The 16585-nt window shown below is 47.6% G+C and overlaps 1 protein-coding gene and 3 non-coding genes across 5 annotated transcripts in view; 1 reads left to right on the top strand and 3 right to left on the bottom strand.

Moving 5' to 3' along the window:
- The window catches only part of Armh1 (armadillo like helical domain containing 1), a 41241-nt gene extending 36719 nt beyond the window's left edge, over positions 1-4522 (top strand). For both annotated transcript variants that reach the window (XM_055618417.1, XM_055618418.1), the window contains 6 exons: positions 2529-2651; positions 2725-2797; positions 3537-3666; positions 3766-3843; positions 4117-4198; positions 4276-4522. In XM_055618417.1, the coding sequence (XP_055474392.1) occupies positions 2529-2651; positions 2725-2797; positions 3537-3666; positions 3766-3843; positions 4117-4198; positions 4276-4391 (602 nt within the window). In that variant the 3' untranslated portion in view covers positions 4392-4522. The remainder of the gene's footprint in view (positions 1-2528; positions 2652-2724; positions 2798-3536; positions 3667-3765; positions 3844-4116; positions 4199-4275) is intronic.
- Positions 4523-5267: 745 nt separating this feature from the next.
- Positions 5268-5384, bottom strand: LOC129685161 (U5 spliceosomal RNA). The gene has a single exon (XR_008721443.1). It is a non-coding gene; the product is annotated as a U5 spliceosomal RNA (small nuclear RNA).
- A 4571-nt stretch (positions 5385-9955) lies between these two features.
- Positions 9956-10050, bottom strand: LOC129685170 (U5 spliceosomal RNA). Its single transcript, XR_008721452.1, has one exon. It is a non-coding gene; the product is annotated as a U5 spliceosomal RNA (small nuclear RNA).
- A 5122-nt stretch (positions 10051-15172) lies between these two features.
- LOC129685169 (U5 spliceosomal RNA) lies at positions 15173-15288 on the bottom strand. Its single transcript, XR_008721451.1, has one exon. It is a non-coding gene; the product is annotated as a U5 spliceosomal RNA (small nuclear RNA).
- Between the last annotated feature and the right edge of the window lie 1297 nt (positions 15289-16585).

Genomic DNA, 16585 nt, shown 5'->3' with positions numbered 1-16585 from the left:
ATGATGGCACACACCTTTATTCCCAGCACTCAGGGGGCAGAGTAGGGCAGAGTTCAAGGCCAGCATAGTCTACATAGTGAGCTCTAACTAACCAGGCTATATAGAGAGACCCTGTCTCAAACAAAAAAAAAAAGAAAAAAAAAAAAACAACTCTACAATGCCACACACACATGCAACACATCCCTGGGGCTGGATATTTTACATTCACACACACATGGAATATCTAAGGTTCCAAAGTGCTGGACCACTTATTTTTTTTTTTATTTTGAGACAGGGTTTCTCTGTGTACCCCCGGCTGTCCTAGACTCGATGTGTCGACCAGGCTAGCCTCAAACTCACGGAGAACAGCCTACCTCTGCCTCCCGAGTGCTGGGAATAAAGGTGTGCAGCACGCCCAGCTTTTTGTTCTGTTTTGTAACTGGGCCACTTGTAAGGCCCTTCTGCTGAAGGACCGTTAACCCGCTGCTGAAGCTTTCCTGCTCACTGCTTTCCTGAGAAGGCCACTTGTTCTCTCTCTCTCACTCTCTTCATCTATTCAAGAGGGATCAGCAGGGATCAGACTCATGAGCAGTCTGGTGCACACAGGCCCACTTGTTTGCTTTGGCTTTTGGACGGGGTCTTAGACAGTCTAGACTCACTGTGTGGTGAAAACCGTCCTCCAGCTGCGAGCATTGTTCCTGCAGGCGATGCTGCCTCACTGGGCTTCCGGTGCTGGACTCCACAGTTACTCTGCGGATTTGAGGCTGTGTGAGTGGCAGCATCCTGCACCTGCTGAGCACTGCCCTCAGCACCAGTCCTGTAGCTGGTGCAAGTTCCATCTGGATTGGCCGGCGGGGGCCACCTCAGTAAAGCGCTTGCTCACAGAGACACGTGAGCAGGGCCTTGCCTGTTCTCTTTGGGTATAAGCAGTGATAGCTGCGAACTTTAAAAACTCAATCAGAAAAGACTCAGTGAACACATCCTCACTTGTCCCAGGAGCTGCGGAGTGTCGTGCGTACACAAATAATGGAGGATGAAGCATTGAGTGTGAATTGGGTTGGCAGAAGCAGGTATTTATCTCCTGGGACACTTGACTCTGCATTGCAGAAAATGCTGCTTGTGTCCAGGACTCAGCATAAACATATCCTCCTCACTTCCATTCTGAGCATTTGCTGTCACTTCTCCTCACTTCTCAGTGCAGACAGCACTGCTGTGGCATTGTGCTGTCGCTGACAAAAATGGCACGCAGTCAGATAAAAGGAGCCAGAGCGCTCAGGTCCAAACACAGCTGCACTGACAAGCCCAGCGGCAGAGCGAGTAAGAACGACTTGAGAGTTAGGGGGTGGGGAGGTGGAGCCACATGGCTGCCAAGCACTTAGAGGCTACTATTTTGTCCACCTAAAGTTTGGGAGAAGCCAAAGAGGCCCAAAGTGCTCTGCATCATGTCAGGACTGGCCCCTCTCCCCGCACAACATTGTTGCGTCTGTGATTCCAGGCTAGAACAGGTAAGCAGCCGAGCAGGACTTGGGGGGCAGAGACAGGAGGATCTCTGTGAGTTCAGAGCCAGCCTGGTCTACATAACAAGTTCCAGCCCAGCCAGGGCTACACAGTGAGACCCTAGGCCCTCAACCAACACAGTAACAACAACAGCAACCGCGTCTGAGTAACAAGAGGCTGTAAGGGCTGAGCATCAAGGATTGATTTTGAAGGGACCCTGCAGGAGCTCCATGAAATGCACAGTGCAGAGAAATGGCTGCCAGGCAACGGATGACTGTTGTTACTGTTGTTTTGTCTTGTTGGTTGGTTGGTTGAGACAGTCCGACTGTGTAGCCTAGACTTGCCAGGAATTTCCTATATAATGCAGCTATCCTCAAACTCACCAGGCTCCTGCCTCAGCTTCTAGAGTGCAGGAGCTACAGGTGTTTCCCTACAGGAAGTGCTTTGTGGAAAAGCAGGTACAGTAGCCACCCTTCTAGCTATTTTTGTTGTTGATGTTGTTTGTTTGGTTTGATTTGGTTTTACAAGACAGTGTTTCTCTGTGTCTTGGACTCACTTTGTAAACCAGGCTAGCCCCCAGCTCATAGAGGTCCACCTGCCTCGCCCTCCCTGAGCACTGGGATCACAGGTGTGTGCCACTGTGCCCAGCGTTTGTTTTCCCTGTAATGACCTGGAACTCCTGATTCTTCCATATCTCCACCTCAAGTGCTAGGATTACAAGCATGCTGGGGCGAGAGGAAGAATTTGTATGACAAGGTGCATCTGTGAAGGTCAGTGGAGTCGGTTCTCTCCTAGCTTTACCTGGTTTCTGGGGAGTAAGTCTCAGGGCAATAACGTAAGATGGAGAGTCTCAAAACAAAAGACCCAGCCCAGGCCTGAGGATGTAGCTAAATGGTAGGCTGCTTGCCTAGAATGTAGGAGGCCCTGAGTTTGATCCACAGGGGTCAATCACATATATATATATATATATATATATATATATATATATATATATATATGTATGTATGTATGTATGTATGTATGTATGTATGTATGTCTCTCTCCTTCCCCAGCCATCGAGCTGATAAAGGACCTGATCCACTACGATGTGCGCTTGCCTCTGCTCAAGGGCCTCGTGACACTGCTTATCCCATCAGCCAAGGATACATCCAAACTGCAGGCCAAGATCTTCACTGGTAGGACTCCTGTTATGGGACTGCCCCTGGAAGAGGGAAAGACTTCCTGGCTGATGGTCCCTCATTTCTTCAGATTCTTCACTTCTCCAGATCACAAACCAGCTACCTGTGTTCCTGCAGCAGGCTGCAGCTGCCAAGACCATTGGGTAGGGCCGAAGAGGGAGTGGGTGGTTGCAGCAGTCCATGCCGGACCCTGTCTGCAGGCCCATATGCACCTGCGTGCCTTCTGAGCGCTGGGGTTAAAGGCGTGTGCCGCCATGCCCGGCTCATAGGAGAGAGATGCCAGGGCATCTCTGTGAGTTCAAGATTATCCTTGTCTACATAGTTGGAGGCCAGCCAGGGCTGCATGGTGAGACCTATTCTGAAAAGAGAGAGAGAGAAGAAAGAAAGAGAAAGATAGAAAAAGAAAAAATCCCAGCACTCAGGAGGCACAGGCAGGCAGAGATCTCTGTGAGTGTGAGGCCAGCCTGGTCTTCAAAGCAAGTTCCAGGAAAAGCCACCAGGGCTGTTAACCCAGAAGAAAACCCCATCTCAAAAAACAAAAACAACAACAAAAAAAAAGAGCCTTCTCAGGAAGAATTGCACTCACTGTTTTTTGTTTGTTTGTTTGTTTGTTTTGTTTTAGATAAGGTCTCTATGGCATAGGGTCTATGTAGACAAGGCTGTTCTGGAACCCTCTACATAGACCAAGCTTGCCTGGCACTCACACAGATCCACCTGCCTCTGCCTCCTGAGGGCTGGGATAAAAGGCGTGCACCACCAAGGCCGGGTCAGCTGGAATTCTTGTTTCTCAGCTGGAGAGAGACTCCAAACTTGGGGGTGAGGGCCTCCTTCCCCTTCCGATGTCCCCAGAGCCTTTTCTGTCTTTTTATCCTTCCTCACAAGGATCCTGGCACGCAGTGACTTCAGCCTGGCAGAGGACCTACTGCGCTTGCGCGTGGTCCACTGCCTGATGTCGGCCATGGGCAACACGGACCACAGCAACAGCCAGAGGCTGGCCAGCCTCACACTGGAGGTGCGCGGTCTGGGGTGGACATATGACGTGGGCAGGACACAGGGAGGTCAGGTCGGTGGGTACCCACACTCTCCTGCCACCCCACCCTCTCTGCCGCAGTACTTCGTGCAAATGTTCTCATTGGTGGAAGAACATGTCCGCAAGTCCATGGGGGAGGAACTCTACCAGCTCTTCCTTGTAAGTATCCCCGCCAGGCTCAGCGGTTGCCCGGGACAGAATGGTAGCCCCTGTGCACAGAATGACTCTAGTCTCCTGATGCCCCTCAACACACACACACACACACACACACACACACACACACACACACACACACGCTGTCTTCTTTGTCCCCGACCTGCCCTAGCTATCAGCAGGACCTTTCCGCCTAAGCGGCTCTCCTTGCAGAAACCCTTCCTCCCTAGCCCAACTCCAGGAGCACACTGCTCCGGTCCCCCCTGCTTCTATTCTCAGAGCAATGCCGAGCTCTTGTACACAAAAATGGATAGCGTTCAGGCGGACATCTTGGCAGCCAACAAAGTCAATGTTAGCAGAGGTGAGCAAGGGCTGAGGGGACCCGGAGCCCAGGCAGAGCCAGCCCTCAGGCTCACACTGGCCTTTTGCTGCCTGCAGCGTTAATCCTCACTGAAAGCAAAGACTCCAGCAGCTTTTACTTGCGCGTTGGAGGTTCGAATCAGGTGGAAGAGGACACCCAGTTGGAGAAGCCTAAATCAGAATCCCAGGAGTGACAGAGCCCCTGTGGCAAAGCAGGAAGGCTGAGGCTGTGTTTGGGGGAAGCCTGTCCGGCAGGCCCTGGGTGGGAAGCTGGGAGTGGGGCAGAGGGGAGGCCGTTGCCAGAGAAGAGCCTAATAAAGTCTTTTATTTCTGTACTGGGTGGTGTGAATGGAAAGGAGGGCTAGGGAGCTATGTAACAGGGTTGGGGCGTGCTCCTGCTTATCAAAAGCAGGTCCCAAGGGAAGGGTTGTCAAGACTGCTGAAGGGCTCCAGGGCACAGTGCAGCGAGCCTCTCAGACAGCGGCTCTCCACCTTCCTAAAGGCTCTCCACAACCCTTTAATACAGTTCCTCGTGCTTCGGTGACCTCAACCACAAAATTATTTTCACTGACACTTCACAACTAATTTTGTTACAGTTATGAATCATAATGTAAACATCTGTGTTTTCCGTACTCTCAGGCAACCCCAGACAAAGGGACCCACTGCTCTGAGCCACCTCATACACAGCTGCTTCCGTCCCACCTTTTGCTTTGCTTTTGTTCCCTCGGCTCCTGTTTCCAGACAGACATTTACATTTTGGTTTGTGCTGCCTTTAGATTTTGCTGCTTTTCTTTACTATGTTTTAAATGTGGTCCCGGCTTTCTTGGAATTCACTCTCTGTAAGCCAGCACTGCCTGCCTCTGCCTCCCAGGCACTGGGACTCGAGGGCCTGTGCATAGAAAAGTGAGAAAGAACTCAGCAGAGTGGGAGGTGCTCCAAAGAAGGGATACAAGAATGCTTATCTCTTTTCTGGTTATGGATGACCCACTCGGTTCTATTTCTTGGCTAACTCGTGGCTTGCCCAAGTAACATTTTGCCAGAATCACATTCTACTTTTTGAAACTATTGTTAGCCTTGCAAATAACAAGGCCTCAAAAAATTGGGTTAAGACTCAGAGTTGTTCCTCTCCACGGAAATCTTTAGTAAAAGGCGAAAGATTTATACGATCTGAAGAGAAACCAGAGTATGACTCATGACTGTGGCATGTAGTTCTCGTCTGACCGTAAGTCTTAGATCACCAATGGTAACTTTTTCCTCAGAAACACACGTAATCCCTGTGCGTGATCTACGTCTGTTACAGTCGTACCATTATGAAATAAACCAAGACAGAAAAAAGAAACCAGAGTTTCTGGTTTAAAATTCAGTAATGACCTCTGTGCAATGCATTGTGGGTATGTAAAGGAGCCAAGTCGCCACCCTCAAGTCTCTGGAAATACCTTAAGAATCTCACACCCCTCCACCGTGTAAAGATGTGGGCCGACCACCGAGGGGCAGTAGAAACGCCAGGTTTTCGAAATGGTAAGCAGTCTAACTTAAGCCACTCCACGAGAACAGCTCTTCAAAGAAACGTAGAGCCCTAGTCTGTACACGAGGCACTGGGTTCCACCCTCCGCATTACCCAGTAAACAACAGCGAAATGATTGTATTAGCATACCCATTTAACACAACAGATGTAGCCTCCGAGGTCCCTGTCCTAAGACCCAACAATGTAGCAAAGCACGCCAAGCCCTGATAACGAAAAGTTCAAAGACACAGGAGTCTGGAACTAAAGGGTCGAAGAGAAGCAATGGGAAGGGGCAGAGAGACACCAGAACTTTACTCAGTTTTACTTCGAATGAAGTGGGGAGCTATTTAAAGCTCTGCAGAGAACAATACAACTGGACAGTTGCCAGCTTTTGTTTGCTTGTCTGGGACAAGATCTCTTGTAGACCAGGTCAGCCTCGCTCTCTCCACCTAGGTGGAAATGACTGAATTTGAGATGGGCCAACACATCAAACTTGTTGTTCTTGTTCCAGCTTGGTGGTTTTGTTTTGCTTGGTTTAACCCTGGCTTAGAACTGGCTATACAGACCAGGCTGACCTCGAACCCACAGAGGTTTGGCTGCCTCTTACTCCCGGGGGGGGGGGGGGGGGGGTTGGGTTACTAGCACAGCATGTAAGGGTAACTGATAACTCCCACCATCACCCAAATTCACATGTGCGGTGCTGGAACAAGCTGAAGGCCAGTAGCCAACTGTAAACAGATTTTTTTTTTTTTTTTTTTTGGCGGGGGGTGGGGTGCTGAGACAGGATTTTTCTGTGTAACCTCGGCTGTCCTGGACTCGCTTTGTAGACCAGGGTCGCCTCAAAAATCACAGAGCTCTGCCTGCCTCTGCCTCCCTGAGTGCTGGGATCACAGGAGTGTGCCAGCCCCTGGCTCTTAGAATAGAGTTAATTTTTTTTTTTTTTTTATGTGCATCAGCGTGAAAGTGTCAGATCCCTTGGAAATGGAGACCGTTGTGAGCTGCCTTGTGGGTGCTGGGAACTGAACCCGGATCCTTTGGAAGAGCAGACAGTGCTCTTAACCACTGAGCCATCTCTCCAGCCCTATAATAGATTTTTTTTTTAGATTTATTTATTTATACAACATTGTGCCTGCACACCAGATCTTACTATAGATGGTTATGAGCCACCATGTGGTTGCTGGGAATTGAACTCAGGACCTTTGGAAGAACAGCGAATGTTCCTAACCTCTGAGCCATCTCATCAGCCACCTTAGAATAGATTTAAAAAAAAAAATAGAGTTAATAAAGAGCCAATATGGCAGCACACACCTATAACCTGCGATCCTGTGATCCCAGCATTTGAGAGGCAGAGGAAGGAGGTAAAAGGGACTGGCATAGGCTCAGGACATCCCAAGACCGAGTTCTCAGCACAAAGGGGATTTTTTTTTTCCAGAGAGACAAAGGTCAGGGAATAAGAGACAAAGACGGGATTCAGGGGACAACAGTGAAGGGGAGGGGGTATTTGTCCTGGAGGGGGACAAAGGACTGCCTCTGGATAGAGAGGAGACAGACATGGCACATAGGCCACTGGCAGTTTATAAAGATACAAGGGGAAACCCAAACCCGTGTTAGGATGAGGTGTTTAGTTGGTCTTGTTTTGTTTGCTTGTTTTCAGAGACAGGGTTTCTCTGTGTGGCCCTGGCTATCCTGAAACTCACTCCATAGACCAGGCTGGCCTCAAACTCAGAGATCTGCCGGGCACTGACTCTCAAGTGCTGGGATTAAAGAAGTGTACCATCACTGCCGGGCTTGGTTTCTTTTTGTTTTTGTTTTTTGTTGTTATTGTTGTTCTGTTTTTAGAAACAGGGTTTCTCTGTGTAGCCTTGGCTGTCCTGGACTCACCCTGTGGACAAGTCCTCAAGCTGACATCAATCTGCCTGTCTCTACCTTCCTGAGCGCTGGGATTGCAGGCATGCACCACTAAGCCTGGCCTTTTTATTTTTAATAACTTTTTTATTATTTTTTTCAATGTATGAGTGCTCTGTTTGCATGCACACCTGCATGCCAGAAGAAGGCATCAGACCCATGTGGGTTCTGGAACTTGAACTCAGGACCTCTGGAAGAGCACCCAGTGTTCTTAACCGAGATGAGCAATCTCACCAGCTCCAGAGGCTTTTAGTTTTAATTGGGCATGTCAGTTAGGTGAGCCATGAGGGCTTTGAGTTGCTGGATTTCAATACTTTGATAACTGGACCTTGGTAGTCAGATTCTGGCGGAGGAAATGGCCAAATAAGGGAATAGACCTTGGTGGCTAGCTTTAGGAATGTAATCTAACAGTTTTTTAGCAAGGCAGAGGGAATGAAAGAGAAGGGAAAGACCATCCAGAGCCATGTTTGTCATGCTCAGCCTGGCTGGAGTTCCTTCAGGAGGGTCAGGAGTTCAAGCCCAGCCTGAGCTATGTGAGGCCCTGTGTCAACAACAAAAATATTTAGTTGCCAGGCCTGGTGACACACACTTGTAACCACAATACAGAGGAGGCAGAGGCCAAAGGCAAAGGCAAGAGGATCACCTAAAGTTCAAGGGCAGCTTAGTCAAAATATTAGCACTTTTGTGTCAAAACAAAGATTTAATAAAGAAAACATTTGCTAGGCAGATGAAGTTGTTCAGCATGTAGACTCTTGCAGCCTAATGATTTCAGTTCAATCCCTGGGATCCGCAAAGTGGAACTTGACTCCTACGCGTTAATTATCCTCTGACTTCCAAATGGGCACAGGAGTGCGTGTACACCCACACAATTTTATTTTTTAGGATTTATATATATCCTAAAAAATAAAATATATATATATATATATATATATATATATATATATATATATATATATATATATATATATAGTGGCACTCCATAGACCAGGTTGACCTCAGATTCACAGGGATCCACCTGCCTCTGCCTCCTAAATACTGAGACTAAAGGCGTGTACCACCTCTCCTGACAACTAATCAAGTTTTGTTTTGTTTTTTTGTTTTGTTTTGTTTTGTTTTGTTTTAACTAATCAAGTTTTAAAAACAGGAAATATGCTGCAGGAGAGACAGAGACTCAGTGGGAGAAATAATTTGTCTCAGAATTACTTCTCTAAATTTGGTTTTTAAAGATAGCATTTCTCTGTGTGGCCCTGGCTGTCCTGGACTCACTTTGTAGACCAGGCTGTTCTGGAACTCAGAGATCTGCCTGCCTCTGCCTCTAGGCCTGGCTTTTTTTTTTTTTTTTTTTTTAACCCAAGAGACTTCCTTGGTCTTGTCTCCTCTGTCATTTATGTGGGTCCAGATCTGGACAGCTAAACAGACACCTCACCGTGTTAGCTGGTAAACTTTACAGCACCAGTTGTCTTTTTGTTTGTTTAGGGTAAGATGCCATGGCCTTTTTGTTCCAACATGTCCCCTGACAGCGAGGTCAAATCAAAATCACTGAATAAGTCCGAGATAGCTACCTCTAGCCCACCCCAGTACCCTGGCTCTTTCATATGGAGACCGAGCCCTGCCTGACACTGATTCATCATACAGGATAGAACTCTAAGGCATGGAAGGCCTGAGTGGCGTTTTTGGGCTGGGGAGGGAGCGGTTACTGTGAGAGACTGGTAACTGGGCTGACATTTTTGTTGTGGAGGTTTTTTGTTTTTTCAGACAGGGTTTCTCTGCGTAGCCTTGGCTGTCCCAGACTAGCTTTGTAGACCAGGCTGGGCTCAGACCCTGAGTGCTGGGGTTACAGGAATTCACTACCGTGTCCACTCAGGAGGGAGAAGGGGGTGGATTTCTGAATTGAAGAGGCAGACTGTGAGGTCGTCTAGAGGTCAGAAGGTCCTCTGTGGTAGAAGGCGGGTGTTGATGGTAGTGGTTGAGAACTCGGAGCTAACACAGACCTTCGGGAGTTTAATGGTCTGTAAACTGGAAGACACCAGTCTTATCATATGGCTAACACAGGACAAATGGAAAGGGAGGAATAATACTGGTGAGCAGACCCAGGGGAGAGAGAACAACGAAAGCCACCCCTTGTGTCCATTACAGGCGTCAGCCTCTGCAAAGCAGAATGGGAACTGTAATCAAAAGCAAAGCCATAATACCAACGCAGGCGATGCACATAGGCGCACTAGGAACATAAACACAAAAAACCCGCAGAGCTGGTTTATAGGACTTATCGATTGAACAACACTGACTGGAACTGGCTTTGCATGTGCCACAACGTTTGCCACAAAACTCTAACTTTGTACCAGTAATAGTAGTCCTGCACAGGCAGGACCTCAAAAAATTGGGTTCCTCTCCACGGAAATCTTTAGTAAAAGGCGAAAGATTTATACGATCTGAAGAGAAACCAGAGTATGCCTCCAGGCTCCCGCCCACCGTCCTCGGCCGCCTGTCACTCCTACATCACCGATGGGAGCCAGCTGAACGAAACAAAAGGCTAATGACTCCTGCTTCCGTCCTACATTAAGTCTGTCAAAGCCGCACCACTATTAAGGAAACAAAGCGAAGAAGAAAAAAGAGTTCACATTTTTAAGTGTAAGCGCGGGTCTGTGCGCGGTGCATTGTGGGTATGTAAAAGACGCTAAAGGACACACCGGGCTTCGGAAGCGCGGCCTTTCTCGCCGTGCGATCGCGGGTCTGCCACTAGGAGGCAGGAGGAAAGCCGAACCTCCGGGAACCTACAAACCAACCACACAGCCTGGCCCTGCCGAGCGGGCCCGGCGACCCGTGAATGGCTACTGCGGAGAGGAGACTGTGGTAGGTCGTTCCAGCCCCACGCGCGTTTGGTCGGCGCTGATTGTCTGGAAAACAAAACAACAACAAGGCAGAGAGCCCTCGTTGCTCTCATGGAACACACACGGTGGCTCACAGCCATCTTCTGAACTCCATGGGCAGCAGGCGTGCGCGCCCTGGTGTATATGTTCATACACACAACAGTTTTTAAAATAATAAAAGCAGGCAAATCAGCTGATATTCTCAGGTGAACCGACTACTTCCCGTTCACATGTTGAGGCCCTGCCTGGTACCTGAGTGGCTTAGGGTCACTACACTGCTGTGATGAAGCACAGTGACTAAAAGCAACTTGGGGAGGAAAGGGGTTTTTTTGCTCACAATCACATAAAACAGTTCATTATCAAAAGTAGTGAAGGCAGGAACTCAGGGCAGAACCTGGAGGCAGGAGCTGATGAAGAGGCCATGGTGGAGTGCTGCTTACTGGCTTGCTCTCCGGGGCTGCTCAGCCTGCTTTCCTGTAGAACCCAGGACCACCTGTCCAGGGATAGCACCACCCACAATGGCCTGGGCCCGCTCCCACTGACCGCTAAGAGAATGCCTCAGGATCTTAGGGAGACATTTTCTTACTTGAGGCTCCCTCCTTTCTGATGACTCTAGCTTGTGTCAAGTTGACATAAAACTAGCCAGCGCAATTAGAAGATGATTTTTTAACAAATTATTTTGTTATTCCAGACGGGGTTTCTGTGTAGCCCTAGCTGTCCTGGAAGTTGCTGTGCAGACTGCTGGCCAGGCTCTCACTGTAGACCAGGCTAGGCTGGTTTGGAAGTCACTATGCAGACCAGAAATGTGAATTCATTTGGATACTGGGTTATACCAAGCACATTTTTTTCAAAAAGCATGGAGGCTCCAGAGGACTATCAGGAAGACAAAAGCAGGAGGAAAGTCTGGAATCTCTGCCTTCATTTTGAGTCCGTTTCCTCTGCTTTGGACCACCTGCTTGCTTCAGTATTTAGGTACACTAACCGCTCAAGGAATAGTGTCTATCTGAATTCCCCAGCACTGGGACTAAATTCCCCAGCACTGGCCATTCTCCATAATGCCAAAGGCATAAGGGCAACCTGAGGAATCTTGCTGTCAGGTTTTTTTGTTTGTTTGTTTTGTTTTACAGTGTTATGTTCTAAACTCCCCAAAGGGGATTAAAGGTATCCAGTTGTTGCCCTAAACCAAGTCTCCTTGGATTCTAGGAACAGCAGAGCTTCAGAAAACTGATAATTACCATTCAGAGAATTATTATCCCTATGGCTATCATACCAATCCCCTTACCTCTCCCTCCTGCGTCAGCATTACAGACATGAACCACCACCCTGATTTCTCCCTCTCTCTCTCTCTTTCTTTCTGTTTTTGTTTTTCTAGACAGGTTTTCTTTGCATGTCTCTGGCTGCCCCAGGACTTGCTCTGTAGATCAGGCTGGCCTCGAACTCCCAGATTCACCTGCCTCTGCCCCTGTGTGGCATGTGCCACCACACTGGCTAGCCCTGTTTTGTTTTTTCCTTAGAACGGGGTCTCCAGTGTTACTGGTGGTCAGGGTCTGAGTCAAGTGCTTCCAGGATCTTGGCATCTTCTTCAAGAATTAAACAGGTCCTAAAAAGTTAGAGGTTAAAAGTGCTTGTTGCTCTTCCAGGGGATTTGACTGAGTTTGAGCTGCAGAATCCACGTTGGATGACTCACACCTACTCATTACTCTAGCTCCAGAGGTCAGGTGTCCTCTTCTAAACCTCCTCGGGCACCCACACACACGTGGCATATTCTCACACAGACACACCCACACATCAAGTCAATCTTTAGGGACTGGAGCAATGGCTAACCCGCCTTCCTTCCACCTCTACCTTTTCAGCATTCACCCTGTGACAGCTGAAGCGACTGAAAAATCAGGAAACCAGAGCTACGCCTAGTGGCTCACACTGGTGTTCTCAACACTCAGGAGGCAGGTTAGGTGTGAGTTCAAGACCAGCCTGGACTAAAGATGAGATCCTGTTTCAAAAATCCATAAAACATGACTTTATTCCCAGCAGAGAAAGACAGAGGCAGGTGTATCTCTGTGAGTTCAAGGCCAGCCTGGTCTCCTTAGCAAGTACCAAGACAGCTAGAGAGATTCTGTCTCAAAAACAAATAAAATAAAATCTAAAAGAGGAAGCTGAGTTCGGTGGCTTACATCCATAATCCTGGCAGTTAGGAGGCTGAAGCAGGTGACTATACAAGTTTGGGACTAGTGTGTGTGTGTAGGGGGGCACACACCTTTAATCCCAGCACTCAGGAGGCAGAGGCAGGTGGAACTTTTTGAGTTCAAGGCCAGCCTGGTCTACAGACTGAGTTCCAGAACAGCCAGGGCTACTCAGACAAACCCTGTCTCAAAAAAGAAACAAAGCCAGAACAAGTTTGGAACCAGCTCCAGACCAGCCATGGATAGAAAGTGAGACCTTAAAAGTTGAGGGAGGGAGGACAGGAGGGAAACAGGAAACGAGGAAACTAAGCTGAAAGCTGGATATCACCTACAGCAAGGCCTTCGGGGCACAGGAGCTTCACACACCTACCCACCCCTCACCCTCAGCCCATGATCACAGAAGGCATCACCAGATAGGAGAGAACCAAAGCCCTTCCTCACCTACCAGTGACCAGCATCTGCCCTTCTCCCTTCCGAGCCACACCTCAGCACTGGGCCAGAGGCCACCTCTGACTCCTGCCTCTCTGTCTGTCTCTGTTCTATTGTTTACTCCTACGAGCGAGTTGCTGGTTCGCAAGCCCCAGGGATCCACCTGCCTGCCCAGCTCTCCAGCGCTGGAGTTACACTCGCACGTTGGTGCTGAGATCCAAACTCAAGTCCCCGTGCTTGAGCAGCAAAGCGCTGCAGGGTATTTGATCCCATTGTGGAACTCAAAATTGTGAACGGTAAAACCCTGCTTCTCCTTTGGTGTGGTTGAACCCTATCACACACCTTTAATACAAGACCTTTTTCATTGTAAACAGATGATTATGGTGTGGTTCACCCAGCCTTAACACACACCTTTAATCCAAGAGCTTTCTGTACATAAGATTTAATAAAATTAACCGTAGGTCAAGAGTCAGATCAAGAAACCAGCTGACAGGGATTAAAGAGTAGGAGGGATTTTGAGTTGAGGGTAAATAAAACAGTGTGGAGAAGAAGAAAAAGCTTTTAGCTCAAGCTCTGGCTTTAGCTTTAGTTTAGGCTTCAGCTCCTCAGCTCCCTGACTTTTGGGGCTTTGAGCTAGCAAGCCTTTGGCCTTGGAATTTTTGGCCTTTTCTTACTAAGCTATTAGTTATGCTAGTGAGCCCTTTGGGCTTTTTCCATCCAGACCTGAGCTGAGGAGGAAGATCAGCTGGGTTCTTTCTCTGCCTCTCTAGGCTAGCAGGTTTTTACCCCAGCATCTGGCCCCTGAGTCTTTATTGGTAAGACAGAACAGTTGGGATTTTCATTTTTGTCTATAACAACAACAAACACTCCACAGTCCACCTTTTAATGATATGAACAAGTATTTGTTCTATGAGCGAGTTATATGCCTGAGCCCTTTAGTGGAGGGTGGGTTAGTGGAGGGAGGCTTGGTCTTTTGAAATGGTCTTGTTATGGGACCAAGTCCTAGCCTCCTGAGTAGGTAGAATTGCAGCTTGTCCTCAGTCCCCAAGGGTATTGTGCGTTGTTTATGTCATTTGTCCTCATTATTTTTAAGTTCGAGCATGTGCGTGCAGGTGCTTCGGGAGGCCAGAGGGAAGGATGGTAGAGGGACAGGGGACTGGAATCAAGCTTGCAAGAGTGGTACTGCTTTGATTTTTTTGTTTTGCTTGTTTGTGTGTATTTTGAGATAAGGTTTCTCTGTGTAACAGCCAGTAACACTGGCTGTCCTGGGCTCACTTATGTACATGAGGCTGGCCTTGAGCTTACTGAGATCTGCCTGCCTCTGCCTCCTGAGTGCTGGGATTAAAGACAAGTGCCACCATGCCCAGTAGCTGTACACATTTTTATGATATGTGTTTCTTCTTCTTCTTTCTTTGTGTGTGTGTGTGTGTGTGTGTGTGTGTGTGTGTGTGTGTGTGCCTGAGACCAGTAGTTTTGGGTTTACCCTATGTCTCTGGGCATTCTAGTGTCTGGTCCTTGGTCACTCAAGCAGTATTAGGTATGTTTCCCTCTTAATGAGAATACAGGAATGGACCACCTACACAATTCTGGTTTTGTAGGTTTTTTGTTTGTTTGTTTGTTTTTGTTTTTAATACCTCCTCTCCTTCCGTCTGGCCCTAGCTTATCAGGTATCTTCAGGATGGTTGCAATGTCCTTATCTGTGGCCTAGCAAGGCTGCTCCTCCCTCAGGGGGGAGGGGAAGCTCATGAGTTCATGTCAGAAACAGTCCCTGTCTCCCTTACTAGGGATACTGAGCTACCATGGGCTATGTCTGAGCAGGGGTTGTAGGTTATATCCATACACGATTCTTGGTTTTGTAATTCTTACAAAAGGAATCCAAAAATAGTAGATTGGTAGAAAGGACATAGCAGGACATAGTGACATAATCACTTTAACCCAGCAGTTGGGAGGCAGAATCAAGTCAGCCTAAAATAAGGTGTTGTATGAAAGAAAAATTCGAGTTAGAGTTAACTCCAAGGGAAAGTCGTAGAAAGCATAAACAGCAGGAAAAAATAAGAGCGTGAAAATTCTAACTTTGTACCAGCAATAATAGCCCTGCACAGGCAGGACCTCAAAAAATTGGGTTAAGACTCAGAGTTGTTCCTCTCCACGGAAATCTTTAGTAAAAGGCGAAAGATTTATACGATCTGAAGAGAAACCAGAGTATGCTGCTGGGCTCCCGCCCACCGTCCTGGGCCGCCTGTCATTCCTACATCACCGATGGGAACCAGCTGAACGAAACACAAATGGTGACTCCTGCTTTCCTCTCACGCAACTCTCTAAAATACGTATCACTATAAAGAAAACAAAACGGAAAGAAGAATAAAAGAATTTATCCATTTAAAATTCCGCACTGGCCTGCGTGCAATGCATTGTGGGTATGTAAATAAGGCTGCTTCACCCATCTGCGAGAGCCAGAAATAGGTCTTTCATTTTCCCGAGCAGATGTCGAACTGCCGCCAGGGGGCAGTGTGGAAGCCAGCTTCACGGGACTATAAACACCTAGTCCAAACTACAAAAATCCGGTTTTATAATTTACACCAAGTAAAACTTCCTTCTCTTATTGAGGGGTGGTGGCAGTGATAATTTGATTTTGCATCTTGAAAGTGTGAGACGGTGGACTCAATTTGTAGCCAAGTGGGCCTAAGAAATTGAGCACAATTTTCTTTGCCTAAACCTCCTATAAGCCCAGGCTGGCATTGAACTCAACACATCACCTAGGAAGGTTTTGAACTTCTGATCCTGCCTCTGTCTCTTACATGTTGGCATGACAGGCATGTGCCCACACACCTAGCTTAAAAGATCTCTTAATTAAGTAAAAATAAAACAAAATAAATAGGGGTGGGGATTGTCTGGCAAGCAGGAGGCACGGGGTTTCATTCCAGCACCAAGAAACAAATATAAAAACGAATAATCAAACCTTATCACCAATTATCGTGGCACTGTTGTAACCTGCTTACTCTCTATAACCCCCTCTGTTCTCAGCATAACTGTAGCTCCTCCGTTAACACCTGCTGTCACCGTTAGCATATCATTTTGTCTCCAAGTTTCCATTTTGATTATAAAGGGAAATTAAGTTCAAGTTCTCAGGCACAATACAAGATGCAATTCAATAGTCCAATACTTGCTGTTTAGAATAAAACAATAGATGATAAATGCATGTTCTACTTGAATTAAAGATGAATATATGGAGCTGGAGAGATGGCTCAGAGGTTAAGAGCACTGGCTGTTCTTTCTAAGGTCCTGAGTTCAATTCCCAGCAACCACATGGTGGCTCACAACCATCTGTAATGAGATCTGGTGTCCTCTTATGGCCTGCAGGCACACATGCAGGCAGAATACTGTATTAATAAATAAATCTTTGGGGGAAAAAAGATGAATGTATGTTCTGTTAGAGTTGAGACCGTAATATCGTGCTGTGTTAGCTTTAAATAAACTTCCATCAGTCAGAGTCTGGTAGGTGT

Source organism: Psammomys obesus, unplaced genomic scaffold, assembly GCF_907164565.1.
Source record: "Psammomys obesus unplaced genomic scaffold, mPsaObe1.curated_primary_1811, whole genome shotgun sequence".
Lineage (NCBI taxonomy): Eukaryota > Metazoa > Chordata > Mammalia > Rodentia > Muridae > Psammomys > Psammomys obesus.
Note: the sequence above shows the minus strand (reverse complement) of the source record. Positions and strands in the feature narration are given on the sequence as shown.